Raw genomic sequence first — 24517 nt, 5'->3', positions numbered from 1 at the left:
ACTTTGTATGCAAAGAAAGAAGTATAAAAGTTTGAATTGCTATGATATATTTTCTGTTAATCTTGATTTCCTTCTGGTCGAAAATTATTATAATTAATAATTTTGAAAGATTTCACAGAAAAGATGGGTAAGTCAGTCAGTAAGAACACATTCTAATGCTTTCCCCATAAAATGCCCAAGATTATTTACAAATTACTGACAAAAACATAAATTAACCAAAATGTAAAACACATTATTCTGCATCTGAGGGAAGGAGCACATGGATATTAAAAAATGCCAAAGCTATTGTTAAGCCTACATGTGCCAGAAAGCTCATTTTTCAACAGTTATGGCTACCATAAACAGGATGTTCAAATGAGTTCCCTAATGTTTCACTACTGTAAATGACTGCAAGTTTATCTGTGCAGTTTTAATTTACTATCCAAAAACAGAAAAGGAAAATCTGACTAATAATTTATGTGCCACACTACTAACCTTAAAGAGGAGATTTGTTCATTTACAGGTACAACGCACATCGCTATTCTCAATGTAAACAAAAGACAGCGGCATGCACCCCAGGCTAAGGATGTCAGCATTTTTCAAACACCTTTCTGACTGTTCCATTTTATGGTGATGCAATCTGACCTACATTTTCAGTGGCCAAAGAGAGACGGAGATACAAAGGGAGGTGGAGATGGCAAGCTGAAGGGGGGGTAGCGAGTGAGAGATTGAGATTCTTTACCCACCAATCCACTAACTGGGGTTTTAATTGGCAGTACAAAGGGTCTAAAAAAGCAGCTGCAGAGATAAAAACTATTTCAAGGGTAACTATACTGTGCTTAGAATACAAAAACTAAAGGAGGTAGGAAGCAGAGAGTAAGCATTGGATTTTTGATCAAGTGACAAAATTTAGCATCCTCATTAAGCAGAGTGGAATGCTATCCTAGAAGGAATGCTGAAATATAGATGGCAGAGGCAAGCAGCATTACAGTATTTTCAACCAGAGCACTCATCAGAAGTGATATCTAGCCTATTTTGAAACATACTAGCATTAATAAATTATTATTACTATTTATTGAATTTATATACCGCCCTATACCCAGAGGTCTTAGGGTGGTTAACAGAATAAAATCAAAATATAAAACCACAAAATACATAATCAAAATAAAAACAATAACACCCCCCCTCAAACCCCACATTTTAAAAGGGCATAGGATGTAAATCAAATCAACCAAAGGCCTGGTTAAAAAGGAATGTTTTTGCCTGACGCCTAAAGGTGTATAATGAAGGTGTCAGGTGAACTTCCCTGGGGAGAGCATTCCAGAGACAGGGAGCCACCCTCCGGACCTCTCAAGGAGGAGGCACACAAAGAAGGGCCTCAGAAAATGATCTCAGGGTCCAGGTAGGTTCATATGGAAAGGTCTGTATGGTCCTGAGCCATTTAAGGCTTTATAGGTCAAAACCAGCACTTTGAATTAGGCCCGGAAACTAATTGGTAGCCAGTGCAGCCAGACTAGGATTGGTGTAATATGTTCAAACCATCTTGCTCCGGTGAGCAACCCGGCTGCAGAATTCTGCACTAGCTGAAGTTTCCAAACCGTCTTCAGAGGCGTATAACACATTGCAGTAATCTAACCTTGAAGTTACTAGAACATAGACAACAGTAGTTAGGCTATTCCTGTCCAGATAGGTGTGTGGCTGGGTCATCAGCTGAAGCTGATGGAAGGCACTGTGGGCCACTGAGGCCACCTGAGCCTTGAATGACAACAGAGGATCCAGGAGTATCCCCCAGGCTACAAACCTGCTCCTCCAGAGGAAGTGTAACCCCATCAAGAGCAGGCGATCTCCCACCCATCGGGTCTAGGGAACCACCCACTAACAGTGCCTCAGTCTTATCTGGATTGAGCTTCTGTTTGTTGGCTCTCATCCAGTCCATTACTGAGGCAAGACACTGGTTCAGCACTTCCACTGCAAATGTAAAGGAGAAACAGAGCTGAGTGTCCTCAGCATACTGCTGACAATGTATTCCAAACCTCCGGAAAACCCCACACAGTGGTTTGAATGTAGATGTTAAAACAATGTAGGGGATAGGACTGAGCCCTGCGAAACCCCACATTGAAAGTTCCATGGAGCCGAAAACCATTCCCCAAGCAACACCCTCTGGGAACGACCATCCAAGTAGGACTGGAACCACTGCAAAGTGGTGCCACCCATCCCTAGTTCGGACAGTCACTCCAGAAGGATGCCATGGTCGATGGTATCGAAAGCTAAATGCTATAATTACATTAGTAATACCATACCCTTCAACATTCTTCATGAAAATAGGGACGTTCTATTGCTTTTTATGCAGACTGGAGACCTCTTGGTTGCATGAAAATAGTGTTTTATGTACTACACAGGTATATGTACATACACCCCTACATAAAGCCTTTATACTGATGTTCCATCAATAATGATGTTCCATTATCGTCCAGGAATTGCTCCAATAGAACTGAAGAAGTATATTTCAGCTATTTATTATATGCTAGGCCTTCAACTGCACCAGCTGTAACAAAACATGCCTCTCCCATATTGGTTCCTACACTTACAACAGGCACTGCAACCTTCCAGCAGTTTGACTTTACCCCCAAAGGCACACTCCCTATTGTCTCCCATGCCAGCAACAGCATCACACACAGAGTTCTACATGCAAACTTTGAACACAACAGTAGTACAACTGAGTTTGTGGGAGAGGAAATAAAAGCAAGCTACTTCAAAATATTTTTTGCTGTTGTGATATGCAAACCACTTATTCTGTAGTAGCCAGGAAATAATTTCATTTGCCTGGATAGAAGCAGTTCCTTCTGCACACGGGAGTACCACTACTTTCACATGGCAAACAGGCAATGGTTATTTAATTACTGAAGAGTGAAGCTCCACATACAGAAAGTGATTTCTACGGCATATTTCTATTGTTGGCAAAAGCCTTCTCAACTAACACACAACAAAACAGAACCCTGCTGCGGAGGGTAGGCAGGGCAGCAAGGAGTGAGAAAAACTCCTCTCCTCCCACATTGCTCTGGTTTCTGGGGAGAAAAGAAGAAAGCTTCTCCTGTACTCTGTACCATAGCTGCCTGCTGAAGAAATTTGAACTACAGTAATAGTGCATGCAACAGAACTATGTGTACTTCAAGTGTGGTTTTTTTAAAAATAAAATAAAAATTATGCCAAGCTCAAACTGAATTGTTCACTGTATAAAATGACAAAATATCAAAACATATCTGCCTCATGTATTTGCTTATATGCAATAATTTACTTGTCTTCCCCTATTCACCGAGTGGGGCAGAGAGGTAAGCATAACTGCAAAGCACTCTGTAAAAAAGAAATGCAAAAACTATCTGCAGTATTTCCACGTCAGTTTCAACTAATATTTATTTTTCATTTAAAATATTTATATACTATTCTTCAGCAAAGTTTCCAGGACTGTTTACAGAAATGTTGGTGGCAGGTGAACTCCCTAGGGAAGGAATTCCCTAGGCAGGCCTACACATTAGCAAGACTCTCTACCTAGTTGTCATTCATCTTATAAATACAATTGCAGCATGTGCCATAAGCTTCCTTCTTCTTGCCTCCTCTATTATATGAGCTGACTCATAACACTGTAGTTCAGAGACTGAGCTGTAATAAATTAAGAAGTCCCCAATTCGAATCTCAACTTATCCATGAACTGTCCAAACTATTATCTTGGCCTGCCATGCACAATATGGGGATAACAGTACTAGTTTGATTTGCAGGAATTACAAAAAATTAAAAAAAAAAAAATGTGAAGGGCTATGAACACCCAAAAGTCCTACACAGGCCAATATCGGCACTAGGTATCCTTGGGCACCTACTTGCAACCCCATCAGGGCTCGCTCAACATTAGCTGATATTCTGAGAGTTAACTTTATTGTGTACTATTATATTCTAACAGATAACTGAATATTACTTTATTTGATATTATTTATTCCATTTTAAAGTTATGTTTTATTATGACTTCCTGTATCGGATCAAATTAATATAAGGTGTGTGTTCTTTGTTGTATATTTTGTTGCTGTAAACCGCCTTGTGCATAGTAATATAGAAAGGAGGTATACAAATTAAAAGTGAAATGAAATGAAATGACATGACATGAAACATATTGCTTACAAGCTTGTTCCTTGAAACACATTTATTCCCATATACATTTCATTCTTTTAAATGCATGGCAAGTAAACCTCTGAGTTTCTCAAAAACCAGACAAACCTTGCAAGTGGCTTCAATTTTAGAGGGCAACAAAAAACTATATGAGGACGGGATATTTACAGATTAGGTATGAGAAATGGAATTGCTTAGTATCAACTTCTACAAATCTTTTTTGGGGAGGGCATATTAACTGTCCTCCACTACTCTTGCTCACTCCACCATAGCAACAGGTAAAAAAATTGCCCCTACCATATATCTGCCATACTGGATGTATGTGTAATATAGGATTTTATATAATACAACAAACATAAAGGAGTTGATTTCCCTGTAAATAAACTTTTGATTCTGTGACATTAAGAATCCTTCAAAAGAAAGAGAAACTGAAAGAGTCTGTATTTTCAAGACACTGCATGATTTCATAAACAAAGGAGTTATTTGAATATCCTTCCTCTTTCAAACAATGATTAACTTTGGTAGTTTCCCTTCCCAGACTTTTAAACTGAAACTCTGACGATCCTTACAAAACATTATAAACTTGCTGAAAAAGTCACTTCACCTATCTATATATGTCAGCATTTTAAAAATAGCCTTTGATTAACCTTATAATGAAATACTGAAATATTGTTTTGAGTACAAACGTAAAAGGAATTTGCCCTGTAAACGCCATTGAAAGTCTATGCAGCTGAGATATACACACTCCTGCTAACATCACTGGTGATGCTGGATGAGGAAGAGGGAGGGACATTAATTACAGAGGAAGACAAAACACTTGTAAAGCATGAGGGAAAACTGAGTAAGAAAACTTGAATGTGTTGCCTTCAAATTAAATGGGTGGGGAAAATAAAGGGGAAATCTGTTATTTTTTTCACTATGAAAACCTAACAGAAAAGTTTCTAGTCATTGGAATATGTACTAGCCAAAATAAATATCAAACAGAAGTCTCACTTATCGACAGCAGAATCCTATACATTTCTACTCAGAAGTAAGCTGAACCACATTCAACAGGACTGACAAGTAAGTGTGCATGGGGGATTGCAGCCTGATTTATGTGATAAATCTGCATTTTCTGATATTTATAAGCACACATAAAACCAATGACTCTAATGGCACTTCCTTGATACAGTTACTCTGAAATCAAGACAGCAACTTATTTGTAAACCTCTTCGCCTAAGCTACCTCACAAGATGGTTGTGGGCTTTAAATGAGAAGGTGGAGAACCATGTTCATTACCACCTTGGAGAAAAAGGTGAGATATCATGCAATAAAAATATATATGGTGTCAAAAGAATCTTATTACCTGAATACTGTTCTATGGTTAAAAAAATGACTTTGTGTCATGTACTTTTGGTTATGGGTGGTGGGGAGCAGGAATGGAAATCTATTTCATGAAGCCATTCAGCCATCTTTAGGGCTGAACCTAAAATAAGATCTCCTGTAACACAGGGGACAACTAACAGCACTCCTCCGGATGACCTCAGTGGTCTTTCAAGTATCCTAGACCCAAGTTGTTCAGGGCACTGTATGTCAACACAAGAACTTTGAACCAGGCCTGAAAACATATTAGCAACCAGTGCAGATGTTTCAACAGAGGTGTGACATCCTGTCAAATCATCTGTTCGCATCAGCAGTATAACATCTGCTTTCTGCACCAGCTGGAGCTTCTGGACTAGGCTCAAGGTCAGCCCCACAAAGAGCACATTGCAGTAATCCAGTCCCGAGGTTACCAGTGTATGGACTGCAGTGGCCAAGTTATGCTGCTCCAGATATGGCCAAAGTTGGCAAACCAGAGTAAGCTAGTAAAAAGGCACTCCTCGCCATAGAGGTCACTGGGCCTCCAGTGACAAAGATATATCCAAGAGTACCCCCCAAGCTGTGTACCTGCTCCGCTAGTAAGCGGTCCCTATTTATCTACTTGCACCCGGGAGTGCTTTCGAACTGCTAGGTTGGCAGGCACTGGGACCAAACAACGGGAGCACACCCCGCTGCGGGGATTTGAACCGCCGACCTTTCGATCGGCAAGCCCTAGGCGCTGAGGCTTTTACCCACAGCGCCACCCGCGTCCCTGAGCTTATGTTTAGTCTATCCATAAAGAAAGACAATGATTAAACTGAATATTCCTCCTATCTAGAAGAGTGAAACTTTCCTCACGAGAGTATAATATGATGAGACACTAAACAAGCATGTGTCATTCTAGGACAGTCAGTTCCTCAGGATGAGACCCAAACCTAATTTCTGAAACACACTTGACAGTGGCGATATTGCAGCATGACACACCTTGTTATGCTCTAAGAGAACAATAAGGGAGCGCTTCATAAATAGCACTAAAATAATTACAGGGTTTACCTTATTTTTTAAAAAAAAATGTTAAAGCAGGCACAGAAGATCCTAATTGCTGCAGGTACAATTCATGAAGGATTGCTGCTGTGCGAGAGCTCCTCTGATTTCACAAGGCTTGCATGAAGCTACTGAGAATGTACAACTGTAATTCTCACCACAGCAACAATTGAGACTAAAATTCTCATTGTTACAGCCTATTAATTTAAGTAAACTTTTAGCTCTTGTGGTTGGGGGCCAAAATGAGACCACAATATTTATGTGAAACATTTCTTAGGCATCATATGACCAAAGCAGAGGCTCCTGCAGCCTCTCAGCACGTACTCTAGGCTAACCTGCCAGTGAAGAACTTAGTTATCAAACTAAAAAGACAGAAAGAGACACTATGTGGTAGAGCAGCTATCCTTTGCACTTTCTTCCTCTGCAGTCACCTGACAGTTGTCTCAAGATCAACCATCCAGTATTGTGACTAAGATCCCATGTATAATCAACCCTCCTTTCCCTGCAAGGTAAATATTTGGGTCCCACTTAATGGCAACAGACAAGGGAGGGAGAAGCAGAATCAGTTGAACATACTTAATGGAGGCCTGATAGGGGACTACAGATAAAAAGAGGAAACTTGCCAAGCAAAACACATCATTTTCAAACAAATTATCAGAGGTTGAACACAGGCAGTGGCAAATTCCATTTCAAGTAAAGGTTGCCCCTGAGACATAAAGCAGTTAGGGGAAAACCTAGCAGCATGATGAAGCTTCTCCTACCAGCTACTGCAATTCAATACTGTATGTCCATCTTCAGGATGAGGATATCTGTGTTCTTCCTGTCTAACTTACAAATGAGCGTTCTGAAAAGTATGAACAGTTGTTCAGGAAGAACAACATTTAACAAGTTAACAAAGCAATCTGAAGCATGTCTGCTCAGAAACACCTATGCGTTCAAGGGGTTTTATTCTCAGGTTAAGTATATATAAAACTGCAGCTTACTACCAAGGAATCTTTAAACAGAAAAATTACAGGGACAGATGACAGACTGAATATTTCTATGTAGGGTTTTCTGTTAGGATACAACATTCTAGTTGAGGTTAGCATTTTGCTTTTGCTTAGTTATTTCCCTTCTACATCTATTATTTTAATCTCTGCTTCTCCAGTTACAAGGATATCAGGGAACAAGGCTGGGGAAGACCTCCATCCATGACTCTGGGGAGTCAGTACTAGCTTGAGTGTGTTGTACAGGCACATGAATCAATGGTGTGACTCAGATTAACACAACTTCATTATGTACACAGGGGGCTAAACTTCCAAAGTGAGAACTAGAATTTAAGCCTGCTCAGAAGTCACACACAAAGATTGGGAAGGCGTACCACAACTAACATGTTGGGAGTAATGTAGTTACTATGTACTGAAATATGTGTCGTTCTTACATCTCATATTCCTGGAACTAAAAATGGTTTCCATAGTTTAAACTGGGGTGATCCCTGGCTCAAAATGAACACTTTATGACCACCTGACTATCATTAGCAGTTCATCTCTAATTACCTCATTTGAGGTGATATGATCGTGTCCTATCAGAGAGAGGGTCTTTTAGGCAGTGACATCTCACTGCTGGAATTCTGCCCCCTTATTTACTCTCTTGGCATCAAATCAGATTTATATTAGATGACAAGTAAAAACTTTTGGTTGATGATGTTTCCCCAGGCTTTTGAGATTGGTTTTGGCTCCTGCTCAGTATTTGCCACTGTTAACAATGTTTTAATGATACTATTCTTATTTGCTATTATATTATTCTATTTTGTTGGGATTTCAAAGGCAGTTATTACAAAAAGCAGTGGGTGGGTGGGTGTTATAAATAAAAACCAACCAACTCACATTGTAATGGGGACATATTAAAAGAATGATTACAGAACTGAAATCCAAAATACATACTTATTTTTCTTGCCTGCCTAACCACATACATGTATCAGTGTTAATCATTTGTTAATCACTTACAAGGAAGAAGGATAAATGTTTGTGGACTTTCCCAGCTTAAAGACTGTTCATTACTTGCCACAGGCAACTGAGGATTTACATCAAGTATTGGTAGGTAATACACCAGAAATATGATTACTCACTTAGGGGCTGTCCCCTTCTCCAAATGTGGCCCCATTTATACTGCAAGCTCTGTGATTAACACTGGCTAAGAATGGCACTGAAAGTAGGCAAAATTCATAGTTAAGACTAAGGAACTCCTTGATTGCTTTGCAATTATATCTCCCCCTCTACATTTGTATTTTTCCTGCAATCATTTACACAGAATATGCATTTCTTTTAGTGCTTCTGTTAGGGCTTCCCACTTTTTTCTGGGCTGCTGCAGAAAAACAAAACAAAATTCAAAAGAATGGAAATGCACCTCACCTGTGGAATTTTTTGCCTATTATACAACAACACTATCACGGGTAGAGCGGAAGGCTGACAATCTAAGCCAGTACTATCCTGAATCACATAATGCTCAATCTGTCTAATTCAAACATAGAAAGAACTAGAGGCAGTATCTGCTATCCAAAATATATTAAGTAGCCCACATCATGCCGATAATGCACTACACAATCGGAGTGTTCAAGGTACACCACACCAGAGGTGTCTATAAGGGCAAAGAATGAGCTTAATAAAACCAATGCAGCTCACTTAAGCAAATCAGTTGTTCCACATCGTCACAGGAAGAAGAAAATATTCAGTGTTACCAGCTAAGAGTCAATACAATCCTTAAGTCTCTTGCAACAAAAAACAACACAGATATACTCTTCCGGAAATTGTTACAATCAGGATGGCTAGGCTTCCAGGAAAGATAAGGTTGCATTTTGCCATGCTCCCCGTTTGCAGTCAAGATGAAATGGCAATTCCTGTATCAAGGAGGAGTTGAACAAGATAACCTAAAAGGTCCCCTCCAACCCTATGATTCTAATTCGTATTAGCAAGCATAAATATTGAATCAGATGGTGTTTGATAAGAAGTAAATGTGTAGATGGGGACTTTGGGTCTTAACCCTCAAAGTTTAATGCACAGCAGCCCTAACTGAAGTAAACAGGACTCTCTGAAGTAAATTGCTTAAGGGTCTCTGCAGTAATCAATAGGAATATTGCCACTTCAGACTGCATTTCAGTGCTGATTCACAAAATATGCATTGTTTAGATACACCAAGGAAACATGCTTGTAATATAATCTATCCTTCCAAGTTTTCATATAGTCACCTCTCAAAAGGATAGCATATACGAAACTACAGATGATTTTGGGGGGTTAGGATGCAATTTCCCTCTGAACAATTTGCTAAAAGCTGAAACCCTAAAATATAACCCCAACACTACTGAGCTCTCTTTGTCCTAATGAGATCTGCAAATTAAGAAGCAGTTTTACATTTGCAGCTTAGAACATACTTGTGATGGCTAGTAAAATTTCAATGAGCACAAGGGCATAAAAGATTGACCAAACCACTGGACTAATCTTGTAAAACATTTCCTGTTTTTACCAGAGGTTATCTTCAAGTTCAAAATGAATCCCTAAGCCAGTTCACATTCAAAGCAGGACAAATTAGAAACTATTGCACCTTCATGCTCTTCAAATCATTGTTCAGAACATTGTAAATCATTTATTGATAGTGTCAAAATAAAATAAAGGCCCTGCAAAGGGAAACAAATATTCTGACTATGTGAGAAATGGATTAATGCATGTTACAATGTAAGGAAGAAACTGAGAAATGGAATTACTGAAAAAGAAGATGAAACATGCTGGCCAGACATTCAAACATTTGAGACATGTTTTGCCTGAAAAAATAAATAGATCCCATATGGTACAGCTCATGATCTTCGCAATATCAAAGCCTGTGGTTCTATAGGCCTACAGCTTTCACTAACATCACTGCAATTTTCAGGGTCTGTCCTCCTACAGACTACAGCACCCTACAGTGCTTCCGTAGCTTCACTACTCCTTTAATTTCTTTTTTCTTTCCATACATTACCATAACTCACTCTCTCTCCCCCACATTCTCACCTCTAAACCACAGCAGGAGCTTTGACTGGGTCCAGAGGCAGTTGCTCTGAAGAACAGGGAGACCAATAAGAACACAACTAAAACAAAATATACCTCTGCTTCTTTTCCTTACACCTCTCAGCATGAACACCATTCCTCATTCCACTGTCAGCAGCTGATACTTAAATTGTCGGGAAGCAGTAAGTGAAGTCCTAAAGACCGATATAAATATGAAAGCAGCTATGCTTACACCAAGTCACTCTTCTTCCAAATTCACACAGAATTTACTGATACAGTTCCTGATGTGGATTAGCCACTAACCATGTGTAATAAGATAGCCAAAACTGAACATCTGACATCCAAGGTTCTGTTTCTGCCAGTTCGTGTTTAGTATTAGCCCAAAATCTGAATACAGAAAAGTGAATTTCGGAATCCAGACGTACTTTAGACTGCTTTCAGCTTAAGAACACAACCAATGCAAGAGGACTGTATTCAATGGAGTGAGTTAAAGATATCCTGCCACTGAGCTATCTTGTCAGTTTGACATGCTCCGACTTCCCTCAGGACAACAAACAAGAAGAATAATAATTTTGTGGTCAAATACTCTCCTATTGTTTGAATTTACCAATAGTATGGCACTGTTGCTCTTCAGTTGTTATAGAGTGATAATAGGAGCTTGGCCAAGCATTATGATCCATCAACGTGTACCATGATGGCAACAGAATCAAATGTAGCAAACATGCACAACGGAAGTAGAAAAGAAAAACTGCAATAGTGGTGTATCAAACAACAATGCCAAAAGCTAAGACTAACACGAGCAAACACAAAATCTACTGTATGGCTTCACAAATGGATCAGGGCAAGAGATATTCTCATCAAAGGAGCTCAGAATGACATACTTATCACTGTTGGAAGAATGTCAAAGAGAGCAGAAACAACTACTTCAGTACTGTAATAGTGAAAATCATAGACATGGATGCTTTAGCTGAGATTCCTGCATTGCAGGGGGTTGGACTAACTGACCCTTGGAGTCCCTTCCAACTCTACAATTCTATGATTACATCAAAATCAATGATAAGTGGAGCTTGTGATAGAAATTTCAGATAAAGCAATGGGAAATAAATGGTTTCCCCAAAATATTTGCAATCTAAGAAGCATGAAATCAAGAAAGTCAACCGTGCTAACAAAGGCCACAATAACAACGCAAAACATTTCAGAAGCAATAATAAGCAAAACAGATGCCACAACAATTATGAGCTGGAAAGGAAAATGCCATAAACACCAGCAAAAGGAGTAATGAGTATGGACGGGATTCTTGTATGGTAATGAGATAAATGGCAAGGATGACCAAAAAGGCAAAAGACAAAAGGAATAGTGGCAACATCAAGCATTCTTAACGTATGTACCATTCTGGTAGTGGTGGTTCTCCAATAGCGTAAAGAGAACTAGAAGAGTTGTCAAACCTGACCTAGAGAAAACACGGGAACAAAGCGATATGGGAGATATGAAAGTGAAAGAAAGAAGGGAAGCAACTGCAATGATGGTGCCACAAGGAAAGTTGAATTGGCACAGACAAACTGATGAAGGGGGAAGCAAGAGAAGCTGTGGTAACAGTGGCAAAGAAGATGGCGGCACTATGGGAAAACCCAATGGAACGGTATCACCAAAGGACATATGGCAGCAAATAGCAGCCGTGACAGTATCAGCAGCAGACTATAAAACCAGCATGGCAATAATGGGGTCAGCGGACGACGCTAGAAAAGAGACAGTAAGCAAGGGGTGGGGGTGGCAATGAGACTGTCCAAAGAAGCCACGACACCACGGCGCAACAGTGCAGGGCATTGCGGCGGAAATGACAGCATGACACCTGTCCTGGCGGTGGCGGCGACAGCATGGTGGCGACCACGGAGGCCGGATCTAGTGAGGCTGTGGAAGGAAAAAGTGGGGCAGCGCAGGGGGGCAGCGGGTGTCATGAAGGAGACACAGGTGACGATGGCCCCAGGTGTTTGGTGGTTGGATGGTTGTCGTGGCAGCGCTGGGGTGGCTGCCCAAAGGTCACCAAAGGTTAGGTGGCTGCTGGCCAACAACCAGGCCACGACCCTGGGCAGCGTAGCTGAGGGGTGGAGCCCCATCCCCTCGCCCACCCCCCACCTCCCCCCACCGCCTGCCTCGCCCTCACCTGGCGGGGAAGCAGCCCTGCTGAGGTGCTGCTGGAGGCCGGGGCCCGCGGGGCGGGGGCTCCTGCGCCGCCGCTGCCGCCCGCGCTCGGCTGCCCGCCCGTGCCAGGCCTGCTCGCTCGCTCGCCCCTTCCTGGCCGGCCGGCCGGCCCAGCCACCGACCACCCCGCCCGCCCGCTGCCCCGAAAGCTCTCCCGCCTCGCTGCTCCTCAGGCCCCGGCCGCCCCCGCCAGCGACGACGACGACGACGACGCCACCTCCTCCCACTCCATGGCCGCCGCTTACCCGGCTGCCGTCGCTGCTGCTGCTGCTGCCGCCGCCGCCGCCGCTGCATTGTGGGAAGCGGCCGCCTGAGCCGGACCCACCTCGCTCGCTCGCTCGCCGCCGCCGCCGCCGCCTGCATCAGCCGCCCGCCGCCATGGGCGCCGTCACCGATGGTAAGAGGCTGGATGGCTGGCCGAGCGACCCCGCGGCGTTGGCCCGGCACCGGGGGCGGCCTCTTCGCGGTCCTCTCCCCCGCGGCGCTGCCGCCTCGGACGGGCCCTGTCGCCGCCGCCGCACTCGCTTTCCCCAGGCCTTCGCAACCCGGCTTCCCTCAGCCGCCGCCGCTCCTCCCTGCCCGCCCAAGAAGCCCGATCTCGCCCACCAGCCTCGTTTTCTGCTCCTGAGCAATGGGCCTCGCGAAACCTTTATTTCACGTGCGCGGGATCCCCCCTTCCCCCAAATAATAATAATAATAATAATAATAATAATAATAATAATAATAATAATAATAATAATATAATGCCGGTTCCTCTCACTCTCCCCCCTGATCACATTTTAAATCCCCATCTGCCCCCGCCTCAGCCTCCTCGCCCTCAACCCAACCCAGCCTTCCCTCTTGAAGATGCATGGAGCTGGTGGGCGAGTTTGCCTACAACTGAGCACATGGCGACCGTCAGGTGCTGCCAATCCAAGATAAATTTTGGGAGACCCGATGTGCGGCTGCTCTTGCGCGGGGAAGACTTGCATCTTTCAACACTGCATCTTGCCATTATGCCCCCACCCCCAGGGCGGGAAGCCCTTGGTGAGAGAGGGGCACAGAGGGGGAAAGGGGTGAGGGCGCAGAGGGAGAATATGGGGGAAGATGCTTAACTGTGTGTATTGTTGTGTTTTAGGATCTAGAGATCTCGCCTTCTGAGAAATTAGGAACTGGAATTTTTTGCGTAGGTCTGTGTGGATTGCGTCCTCATGGCAAATGCTAAAAACGTGTGTGTGTGGCTCAAGGGGCACAGTGTGAGCCGCAGATAATGACGCTTTTCTGTAACAGGGCCTCTTGCCCCACATCTTGTGTTTGCGTCCCATGGCAGTGATTTAAAAGAATGGTTAGTTCTGAGAGGCCAATGGTGCATTGTGTCCCCACCCCCAGCTCAGTTCCAGGTTTTGTATGAATGTATGTATGTTTGTTTTTGCAACATAGCCTTCTTCCTCTTTTATAGCCTCCCCCTTTGATGTATTTTTCACAACAAAGTCAGTAATGATAAGCTCACGACCTGACGCTGTGGCCATTTAGCTATCCTCCTTATTATATACAGCGTACCTCCTGTCGTTCACACACTCTCTGGCTTCAGAACTTATTTCTGTGGTGATATAAACCTTTCTTGACCATTTCCCCTCTTAATTCCGCCTTCATAAGTTGGTTTATACCTGTAATGATGATAAAAGTTTTCTTTGCATTAGAAAAAAACCCCTATTAATTTATAATATACTGCCACATTTGTGTGAGTCTCAGGCTATAATCCTGTACCCACTTACATGGGAATAGGCCCCATTCAGATCACTAGGTCTTATTTCTGAGTTCACATGTGTAGGATTGTGTTGAAATACCTCATCTGTGTTGCTTGAAATCCATCCATGAATTGTCTCTCAGGACTAAACACTGTATGAAATCTACTACTGTATGAAATCAACTACTAATTAAATAGTCGAGTGTAATCCTATGGGATGGCACTTCGGATAACAAAATATACTTACAGACCCCCTCACCCTAATACATACTTTCACTAAGTAAACCCACTGGAACCAGGATTTACTTTTAAGTAAACAGTTTTAGGATTTGGGCAGTTGCCTTATCAAATGGCTGCTTTCTGTGACAATAACCAACATATCATTGTTGCTCATTTTAAATTATTGCTTCTGCCTTAGATGAAGTTATTCGCAAACGACTATTGATTGACGGAGATGGTGCTGGCGACGACAGACGAATTAATTTGTTGGTGAAGAGTTTCATCAAGTGGTGCAACTCCGGATCTCATGAAGAAGGGTATTTCTGTCTTACCTATAAAATAGAAAGTGGGAGTAGGTCATCAAACACCAGTTCTGCATAAATAAAAGCTTTTAGTTTTAATATCATGTGGGAATTGTGTCCAGTGGCAGACGTTGGTAACAACATTATATAGTCGTACCTTGGATCCCGAACATTTTGGCTCCCAAATGCCGCAAACTCGGAAGTGAGTGTTACAGTTTGCGAACGTTCTTTGGAACCCGAACGTCCGATGTGGCTTCCGCAGCTTCCAATTGGCTGCAGGAGCTTCCTGAAGCCAATCAGAAGCTGCACCTTGGTTTCCAAACGTTTTGGAAGTCGAATGGACTTCCAGAACGGATTCCGTTTGACTTCCAAGGTACGACTGCATCCAAATTTCAGAGTTTAAATATTTGTTTTCCCAAAAGACACTTTCAAACAGTCTAAATACTATAGTGAAGTGTAAACAATTGAAATCCAGCTATGATACATCAGTTCTTTAATTACTTGTCAATTTCAAGTATATTCTGTTGAACACCCACTCTAATAGTGGGAATGTTTTTGGCAGCTGGGTTTTATAGCAGCTGGTGATCACTATTAAATGGGCGAAATCGTTTGCCCTGGAAAGGTGTATTGATCAACTGACCTTAAACAAAACACTGAGAGTCTTCAAACGCAATCCTTTTAGTAAAGTTAATGCATAGCTGTGTTGTGTGCAGTCCAGATGACTTCCTTCAGAGCTGTGCTTTTGCTGCAGGCCTACCACATTCCTCACATTAGGCTTGCTTGATTTTATTATTATTTAGGAAAATGCAATTCTGCCTCCAGATAATGGAGTTGCCATGCGGAATGTTGGCTCTTGTGAGTGTTGCAGGCACCTTGAGTACTGATTGTAACATCAACGCTACAATGTAATACAAATGTTGATTGTACAATATTGTCATTGGATGACACTTGGGAGATTAAAACTTTTTCTTAACGCTTTGGGGAGCATCCTACAGCAAGATCTGCCAGGATGAGCGGGTTAGGATCCAGCGGATCTCTAGCTGAGCTGCGACATTTCTGGCACGGTCAGGCTATGCCCTCTTAACTCCCTCATCCAGGCTGAATTAAGCTGGCAAAAGGGTAGTGTACCTACAAGGCTTGTTTTTCCTTTGCCAGGCTCAAACCAGCTCAGCCAGCAGGAGGCCTGCTGCTGAAAGGAGTTTGGTATAACTTTATATCAGCTTAATTTGCACCAATTTGCTTCATGCCAGTTTCTTGTGTATAGGATTGCTCCCTTAAGGTGTTTCACTGTTACACAGGAACACTCACTTAGCTTTGTTTTTTGTGTTTGTTTTTTGTAAAGGCAAACAGCACCAAGGATACACACTCATGCTCCTTTAAAGCAAGCCTTTGTGTTCTTTTTATCCCATTTATACAGCTCTTGAAGGCTGTATGTTCTTTCTGTTTAGCACTGGAGTTCATCTCTTCTTTCAAGAAAAAGTGAATGACAGGATAACTTTTCCCAGTGCCACTATCTGTGCCATCCATCCCATGTGGGTTGGATGTGGCATTATTGCTTTCAAACAGGAACTTCCAAGGCTATCACTCAGATGATAAAATGTGATGGGGCAGGCAGGCAACACTGGTCTGAAACAAGCTTTGCTTGAGATGGAATGGTTTTATCAGAAAAAGTATTTCCAAACTGGACTATAGCAATTTTTCCAAAGTGCTCCGAAGCACCAGACTTTTGTGGGGAAAGGATGTGTGGAAGGATATTCTGACTCTGGATTGATCTCCCCTTAGAGGTGTGATGGTCTCCCATGCTGTTGGGTTACAGATGCCAAGGGGAAACATTTCTCTTGGTCAAGGCCTTCATGCTTTGATAAATAGGAGGTGTCCGCTGCATCAGCAATGTGTGCATTCTGTTTTAATTTGTTTATTGCCTTTTTTAGTGTATACATGTTTTTTGTTTAGTTGAATTTTGTTCATATGTTTGGTGTACAGTGCCCTGGACTCTTTCTGGTGAATCGTGATCCATACATAAGTAATAGATATAGTACAAAGGGCAAAGGACAGGATTAGAATTAGAATTTAGAATTAGAAGTATAAACATCTTAGGTCTGTCAAGTGATGCAGTGAGCTTTTTGTTGCTGATTTCTCATCCAGATTTTAATCACTTGCACTATTCAATTTAAATACATTTGCATTTCACACAGTGCTCAAGGACTGCTATCATCTTTTTATTAGCTCTACTTATTTCCCTTAAGATTGAGATTCTAGGAGCATTTAAACCTCAGACTATTTACTGTGGCCCCATTTATGTCTGAAGTAAACAGTTTAAGGTATACTGTTTGATTACTGTAAAAATCAGCTTTCCTTGCTGTTTTGAAGCTGATACTAGCAGCAATTAGGGAACTTAGTTAGAGATGTGGATTCCCGCCCTCCCCCCCCCCATAACAGACTGATGTTTGGGGTGCTGCTTCACATTGTTTAAATTAATACATTTATAGCACCTGCTCTGGGCTTTTCAATAACTAAGGCCTCAACCTTAACCGTACATACTCTGAAGTACATCCTGTAGAATTCAGTGGGGCTTACTAGCAGGTAAGTGGGGTTAAGTTTGTCTCCTCAGCCTCATCCCACCCTTTTAGAACAGAACCAATGGCTGCATCTTACCTTTGTGTAAACTTTAGTCTAAAGGATTACACAGAAGAATACTGTGCAATGCCTGTTTTACCCTTATTAATAGCCAACACAATGATTTAGGCAGCTGCTTTACGTCTTCTTGGCATCCCCCTCCTCCTGACTATTCTGTATTGCTCAGATGTTGGTTAAAGGAAGCCTACCTCCTCCTTTTGTATGCATTCCCTCCTTGCAACTAATTGATATCAGTTAACCTGTGCATTTACAGAATGACAATTTGATAGCTGTAATAATAGACACATATTAGGAGTGTAAGGGATCAGCTTTACAACAAATGTTCTTTTTATATATAGTGACTCTATTATGGTGATTATAAATGCCAGAAAAACACCACTAAGAGCAGGTAGCTTTGAAAGTAGCTGTGGGAGCCCTTAAATACACACAAAAAAAATTAATTTGTATTGATTTGCATCAGGCTTCAATTCAGCATTGAGCTCCCGAGAATCATTGTATGTCCATGAGATATTAAATTATTGAAATGCATAATACCTTTTCAGCTACACCCAGTACCAACGCATGCTGAGCACGCTGTCACAGTGTGAATTTTCAATGGGAAAAACCTTGCTTGTATATGATATGAACCTCAGAGAAATGGAGAACTACGAAAAAATCTACAAAGATATAGGTAAATACTGGATTTCCGACTGAATATTGTCGTCATACAATAAACAATGGTGATATAATTGTTTTATATAATATAATTACGCAAAAAGCAATCCATTCTTGCCACACTGCAGTCCTTTCCATTTTATAAATTGAAACCTGAAGCTGCCAGCTCAAGTCGAGATAAGGCAGAGGTATGGTTAGCAGGTGGTTCATCTACTCAGATGGGTGGTATTCTCCCTGTTCTGAAGAGGGTTGCACTCCTGTGGGATTGGGGGGGGGGGGGGTAAACCTGTGACCCTCCAGATGGTTGTGCTGGCTGGAGCAGTTCTTGTCAGTTGACATTTGGAGAGCTACAAGTTCCCCAATGGTACTCTGAATGCTCAGGTACATAGTCTGGAGGGCGTCTTGATTCCTCCTTGCCATTGGAGACTAGGGTGAATAAAAACTTTTTTTTTTTTAAAAAAAGATTTTGTTGCATATGCATGTTAGCCCACCTTTGTATTTAAGCACAGGCCTGATAGCATAGAGGATATGCAAACAGGTGAGTGAGTGCGCTGGTGGAGGAGGGATGGAGTTCCCATCCAGCATAGAAAAGCCATCCCTCCTCTGCCAGTCCCTAGGAAGCCAGTGATTTCTGCGAGCTTATTTACAAGGCTGTCTTAGCCCTGCAGATAATCACTAAGCAGAGTCAATGTGTCCTACCAGACGTAGTGCTGAAGGAGGCTTGCTTTGTAAATGAAAAATCCGTTTGATAATTTCTTAAATGTGAATATTTACCCTTTTCCTGTCAAACACGGACCTGATAAAAATAGCATATCAGTCACTGTGAGTTCCTTTTTGTTTGCTTCTTTTTTGTGAGGCTGGGCCGAGGCAGACTGAAGCACTTTTCAGTAAACATGGACAGGATTGAACTGTTAACCTCACAAACTGTCATGGGAGTCAGTCATAAGAAAGTCCCTATAGGGGAGTACTTTTTAAAGACATTCCCTCTATAGGTAAAACAGGGGAGTACGGAAAAAATAAATGCAATGTGACAAATAGATGCAAGGGCTGGTTGTAAAGCATGCAACTTAGCATGATTTAGTGGTCATATTTGCACACTTGTTTAGAAGAAGTACCAATAGGAAGCTTGAATTACACCATTGATTTAAATCAGTCCAGCCTGCTGAAAACTCATGTTGTCTCTATAGCCATTTAGCAACTTAGGCTGCTGCACCTGATATGATCCTACCTGGATGGGAATAACCTGGCTTCCATTATCCCTGCCTTGGTAACCTCCCATTTGGACTACTGCAAGGTGTTGCATGTGGGACTGCCAAGGAAGACTGTCTTGAAACCTCTGTAAACTCCAAGATTAGTAACTGGGACTGGGAAATATGGTCGTATCAGACCACTGCTTTGCCAGCTTCCATTTCTGAGCTCCCAGTCCATTTCAGAGCCCAAGGCGGAGTGCTGGTTTTGACCTTTTAAGACCTTCATGGCTTAGGACTAGGGTACCTGAAGAATCCCCTCTCTCCACATGTGTCTTACCAAACTTAAAAACTTCTAAAGCTTTCACAAGGAGCACCTGCTGGGGGAGATACTGGAGGTTATTGGCCTTTTCATTGGTGGCATCCTGGCTTTGAAATGCCCCCCTCCATGGGCAGCTGCTTTGATGTCAAGCACTTCTTTGTTTTCCATGGCCTTTCAATCTACAGTGGTACCTCGGGTTACAGATGCTTCAGGTTCAGACGCTTCAGGTTACAGACTCCACTAACCCAGAAATAGTACCTCGGGTTAAGAACTTTGCTTCAGGATGAGAACAGAAATCACGCAGCGGCAGCAGGAGGCCCCATTAGCTAAAGTGGTGCTTCAGGTTAAGAACGGACCTCCGGAACGAATTAAGTACTTAACCCGAGGTACCACTGTATTCCATTTCTGATTATGATTATTCTGGCACTGCTACATGGTGCTGCTTTTGTACGTTTTGCTATTCATTTGTTTTATTTACAAATCTCTTACCTCCTCGTAAGTTTCCCTGAGAACGTGGCTATAGAGTGTCATAGAAATATTTTAAATAAAATGAATAATAATCCTAGCTCCACATCAAAAAAATTGGCCAGTAAACAGATCAGATTTCATGGAGCGTACTGGAAATGGATCTTTTATTTGTCTGGTATATCTACAGAAATATTTATTTCAGAAGATCTGCATTCTGAGCACTCTGACAGTAATTACAGTATTAGAATACACAATGTATTGTGATTTATGGACCTATTAACAATGACTAGAGATGAAACCTGAAAGCCAGATGTTTTATGTAATGTTGCCACTTAACAGTACAAGTTTTCGAATTTTAATAAATAGGCGTTGTGACATTTATAGATTTGTGTCAAATTGTTTTTTTTATTTTATTCTTCTGGAAGAAAATAACATAGCTGCAGCACATGAGAAAATTGCAGAGTGCAAAAAGCAGATTCTTCAGGCAAAAAGAATACGAAAAAATCGCCAAGGTAACTATTTATTTTGCTGTTAGTAATTGCTAGTTTTATATGAAGGGGCATGTAACATTAGGGATTTGATGCATATGACAAGCCTTCTCTAACTTGCCATGATTATTTTCACTTGTTATGAAAGATCTCGTTTAGAAATAAATATTGCCTATGCTGTCAGTCACTCCTTAGACTTGAACTTAAAGCATAAAGTGCCTGCCCTTTTGTTGCATTTCCTTGTGACATGAGTGGAAACAATGTCTTACTCGAAGTGTGGTTTCCCACAAATCATGATCGCAATCCATGTTTCAATCCTGTGTTTGTCATTCTGGTTTGCTGGAAATCTGTACTAATAGATGGGTTAAAACATGTCTCCCCTATGTGAGAGAGGGTGGTGTGGATCCCGTGATTGTAAGCTAGAGGAATGGGTGAAAGGAGTAGAGACATCATACCCATCCCTCTGGTGAATGAGTGTTATGAACTAGGAAGATTTCTTTTCAGAAGGGAGACTGATAAAGAAGTGGGCAAGCCAGTATCACATCTGAAGGCAGCCATGTTCAGGGAAGTTTTTACTGTCTGACAGGTTATTATTTTTTTATACAGTGGTGTCCCGCAAGACGAATGCCTCGCAAGACGAAAAACTCGCAAGACGAAAGAGTTTTTCGTTTTCTGAGCTGCTTCGCAAGACGGATTTCCCTATGGGCTTGCTTCGCAAGACGAAACGTCTTGCGCCTTTTTTTTTTAAACCGCCAATGCATTCCTATGGGAAACCGTCAATACACATTGGTGCTTCGCAAGACGAAAAAACTCGTAGAACGAAAAAACTCGCAGAACGAATTAATTTCGTCTTGCGAGGCACCACTGTATTTTGCTGGAAGCTGCCCAGAGTGGCTGGGGAAACCCAGCCAGATGGACATGGTCTAAACAATAAAATTATCATCATCATCACATGGGCAAACATTGAGTTAAGGTTGAGGCTGTGCATATGCCAAGCAACAGAGCATTCATTCACCTGTCATCCCAGTTATATTGTTTTAATTATATTTCTTATACTTTTAATTGTTTCTAGTCTGAAAGTTTGAGAATGGGCCAAGTTATAAACAAAGATTTAAAAATTAGTGAAATTACACTCTTACTTTTGTGAAACTGGAATAAAGTCAGATATGATGCTTATAATCTTTTATTCTTTCAGAATATGATGCTTTGGCTAAAGTAATACAGCATCATCCAGATAGGCATGAAACCCTCAAGTAAGTATGGGTCTAACACCTGAAATGAAACTGTGATAATAATTTACCAGAGCATCTGAAAGCTAGCAGTCACTGTAATTAAAACAATGTGGTGGTATTATCTGAAAGTGCACCACAGAAACTCGCACAAAATGTTCACCTGTACAGAATATGCCTAAATTTAGTAAGTAATTCTAATTATAGTCACTGTGATCAGATTTCAGAGTGGCATAGTCCAGTTAACGCTGCATTTGGGTGTTCATTCAAGGCAGCAGAATTAGACTGTGCTTTTTCTGTAAAGGTGATGCTTCTGGGATTCCTCCATGCCTGTTAGACATCTTCCCTGGCACAATTCTGCGTGCTGGTTTGAATCATTCTAAGTGACTTGGAATCTAGGTAGCTTCTCCCACACAAATGTGCCCTTGTAGCATTTCTAGGCTGCCAACACCACAAGCAGAGATGGAGCTGATGCTAGGAGATAGGTCCATCTCAGTTGTGGTACCCTTCTGAATGTGGTTCCCAAAGTCATGCCTGGTGAGGGTTTGCTTTCTTCTCAGTGTCTTTTTACTTCCCGGGCGTCTTAAAAATGACTCCTCTATCTTACATCGTTTTGCACTGTTTTAAGTGCACGTGCTTTCGTATACTTGTTATTATTTGTGTAAGCTGCTCTGGGAACCACTGGGTAGTTGGAAGAGCATAATATAAACGATTAAAAACTTCAGGTTGAAAGTTGAGTTATAAATGGAATTATTAATAAATAGTGCAAAACAAAGATAAGGTGTCTTCAATGGCAGTATGCTAAATCTCTTTTCAGGCAGTTAGAAGCTCTGGGAAAAGAACTTCAGCATCTCTCTCATATCAAAGAAAATGTAGAAGACAAAGTAAGTTTTGCTGATTTTTTCTTCTTCGTTTACAATAAAATACGGCATGGGTAATTCCGTACTGACCAGTGTAACATTTATAAGCTTGTTTAAACAAAATATTTTGTGTTTTCGCTAATATTTTAGCCCTGCCCACCTGTCAAATTTGGCCTGCAAGGCAGATCCTGATAAGAATCTGACCTTTGGGGCCAAAAAGTTTCCCTATGCCTGTTCTAGATAAGCCAGCCTATTCAGCCTAGCTAGGGAGAGCCAATCAGGACTGGTCTACCTCCTCCATGGATGTGAAGGGAAGCTGGTAGAAGCTTTTACATGCTTCAAGAAATAGGGGGGGGGGGCTAGTAGAGAAATACAAATTCTGTACTTTTCTAAACCATAACATAGGCTACAAGAAATGTTGTATTTAAAATACATTGCAGGTAATATCATACTTTCTTCATGCTAAGAACCTTGAAGAAGAAAATAATGTTAAAACATAGATTTTCATTTGCCGTGGAGGGGGGAAAGTATGTGTTTATGTGACAAACGTAATGCACTCAGCAAGTGTTGTTGTCCTAATTTCATTGGATTTTGTTCCTAACATAAAATTTCCTGTCAATGTACCAAACAAGCAAGCAAAAGCTATCAGTACAATAAAGGGTCATTAACATTTTTACAAATCCATTTCATTTGTTGAGGCATTAGGGGTAAAACAAGAAAATCCTTAATAAAATATCAAGATAAAAATAAAAAATAAATAAAGGGTCATTAACCTAATGTCTATTTTCTTGGAAAGGTCTTTAACTGAACTTTAGGGGGGGGGGAATAGAGTAAATCTGAGTCATAGGGCATGCCATGCTTCTGGTTGCTTTACTCATGTGTAAAATGCCATTTTGAACATTCAACTTTGGCAAATTATCTTTGAAATCATATAGAACATGTTAACTATATGAAAACTAGGTCTGTAGGTTGACATTTTTGTGGCTTCACCCACATGTTTACTTAGATGACGATTCATTGATGCAGAACAGAGAGAATCCAAAAGAAATATTTCATATGCTTCAGATTTTGCTTTTGTTTTCTTTTAGCTGGAGTTGAGACGAAAGCAGTTCCATGTACTTCTGAGCACCATCCATGAACTTCAGCAAACACTGGAAAGTAAGTTAGTTCAGTATATAAAGGCATGACTTACTTTCCTTACTGCGTGGGTTCAGGTTTATTTGTTGCTCCTTCCCTCATACACTCAGCTTGCCAAATTCCTGTCCTCCCCTAAATTTCATCATAAGCTTCAATATGTCCACTTACCTTTTCAGATTCAACTCAGTAGCCCTCAAAATAATAGGGCATGACTTTTTCTATGTTCATTTTAAAGTGAATGTTTTTAAACAACAAGCACAATATTTATTTCAGATGATGAGAAGCTTTCAGAAGCCGAAGATGCCTCAGATACACCAATGGTATCTGCAGATAAACAATAGACAGACCCTGGATATAGCTCCAAAGCCTGGAAGCCAATGGATACTTTTTTTTTCTTTTGGTCTCCTGAGAAACTAGATTGTATTTCCATTGGAATGCATTTGACTTAATGTTTGAAATGTCTTTTTAATACAATAAATAGTTGATATTACATACTTAGTCTTAGATTCACATTGCTTTTGTATTATGGAATTAAAATACTACTTTAGCCTTTGAGC

General features: G+C 41.3%; 2 protein-coding genes across 4 annotated transcripts in view; one reads left to right on the top strand and one right to left on the bottom strand.

Annotated features, from left to right (window-relative positions):
* ATXN7 (ataxin 7) overlaps positions 1-13088 on the bottom strand; it is a 94161-nt gene extending 81073 nt beyond the window's left edge. Inside the window, exon 1 of one of the 2 annotated variants that reach the window (XM_083424948.1) lies at positions 12977-13088. The gene's annotated coding sequence lies outside the window, so the exon portion shown is untranslated. Of the gene's footprint in view, positions 1-12693; positions 12787-12976 lie in introns of those variants that run through there. The other variant, XM_083424947.1, reaches the window with a different exon arrangement.
* Positions 12984-24515, top strand: THOC7 (THO complex subunit 7). 2 transcript variants are annotated; one of them, XM_083426602.1, is made up of 8 exons: positions 12984-13128; positions 14876-14993; positions 18158-18285; positions 20672-20758; positions 21930-21987; positions 22781-22847; positions 23912-23981; positions 24234-24515. In XM_083426602.1, the coding sequence occupies exons 1-8, from the start codon at positions 13110-13112 to the stop codon at positions 24299-24301; spliced, it is 615 nt and encodes a 204-aa protein (XP_083282728.1). In that variant the 5' UTR covers positions 12984-13109; the 3' UTR covers positions 24302-24515. The 2 variants fall into 2 exon arrangements, with proteins under 2 accessions (XP_083282728.1, XP_083282727.1); XM_083426601.1 differs by lacking the exon at positions 12984-13128 and adding an exon at positions 13733-13757.
* The last annotated feature ends 2 nt before the right edge of the window (positions 24516-24517 follow it).

This window comes from Podarcis tiliguerta (assembly GCF_965153285.1).
Source record: "Podarcis tiliguerta genome assembly, chromosome: 2".
Classification (NCBI taxonomy): Eukaryota; Metazoa; Chordata; class Lepidosauria; order Squamata; family Lacertidae; genus Podarcis; species Podarcis tiliguerta.
This window is presented reverse-complemented; position numbering and strand designations above follow the sequence as displayed.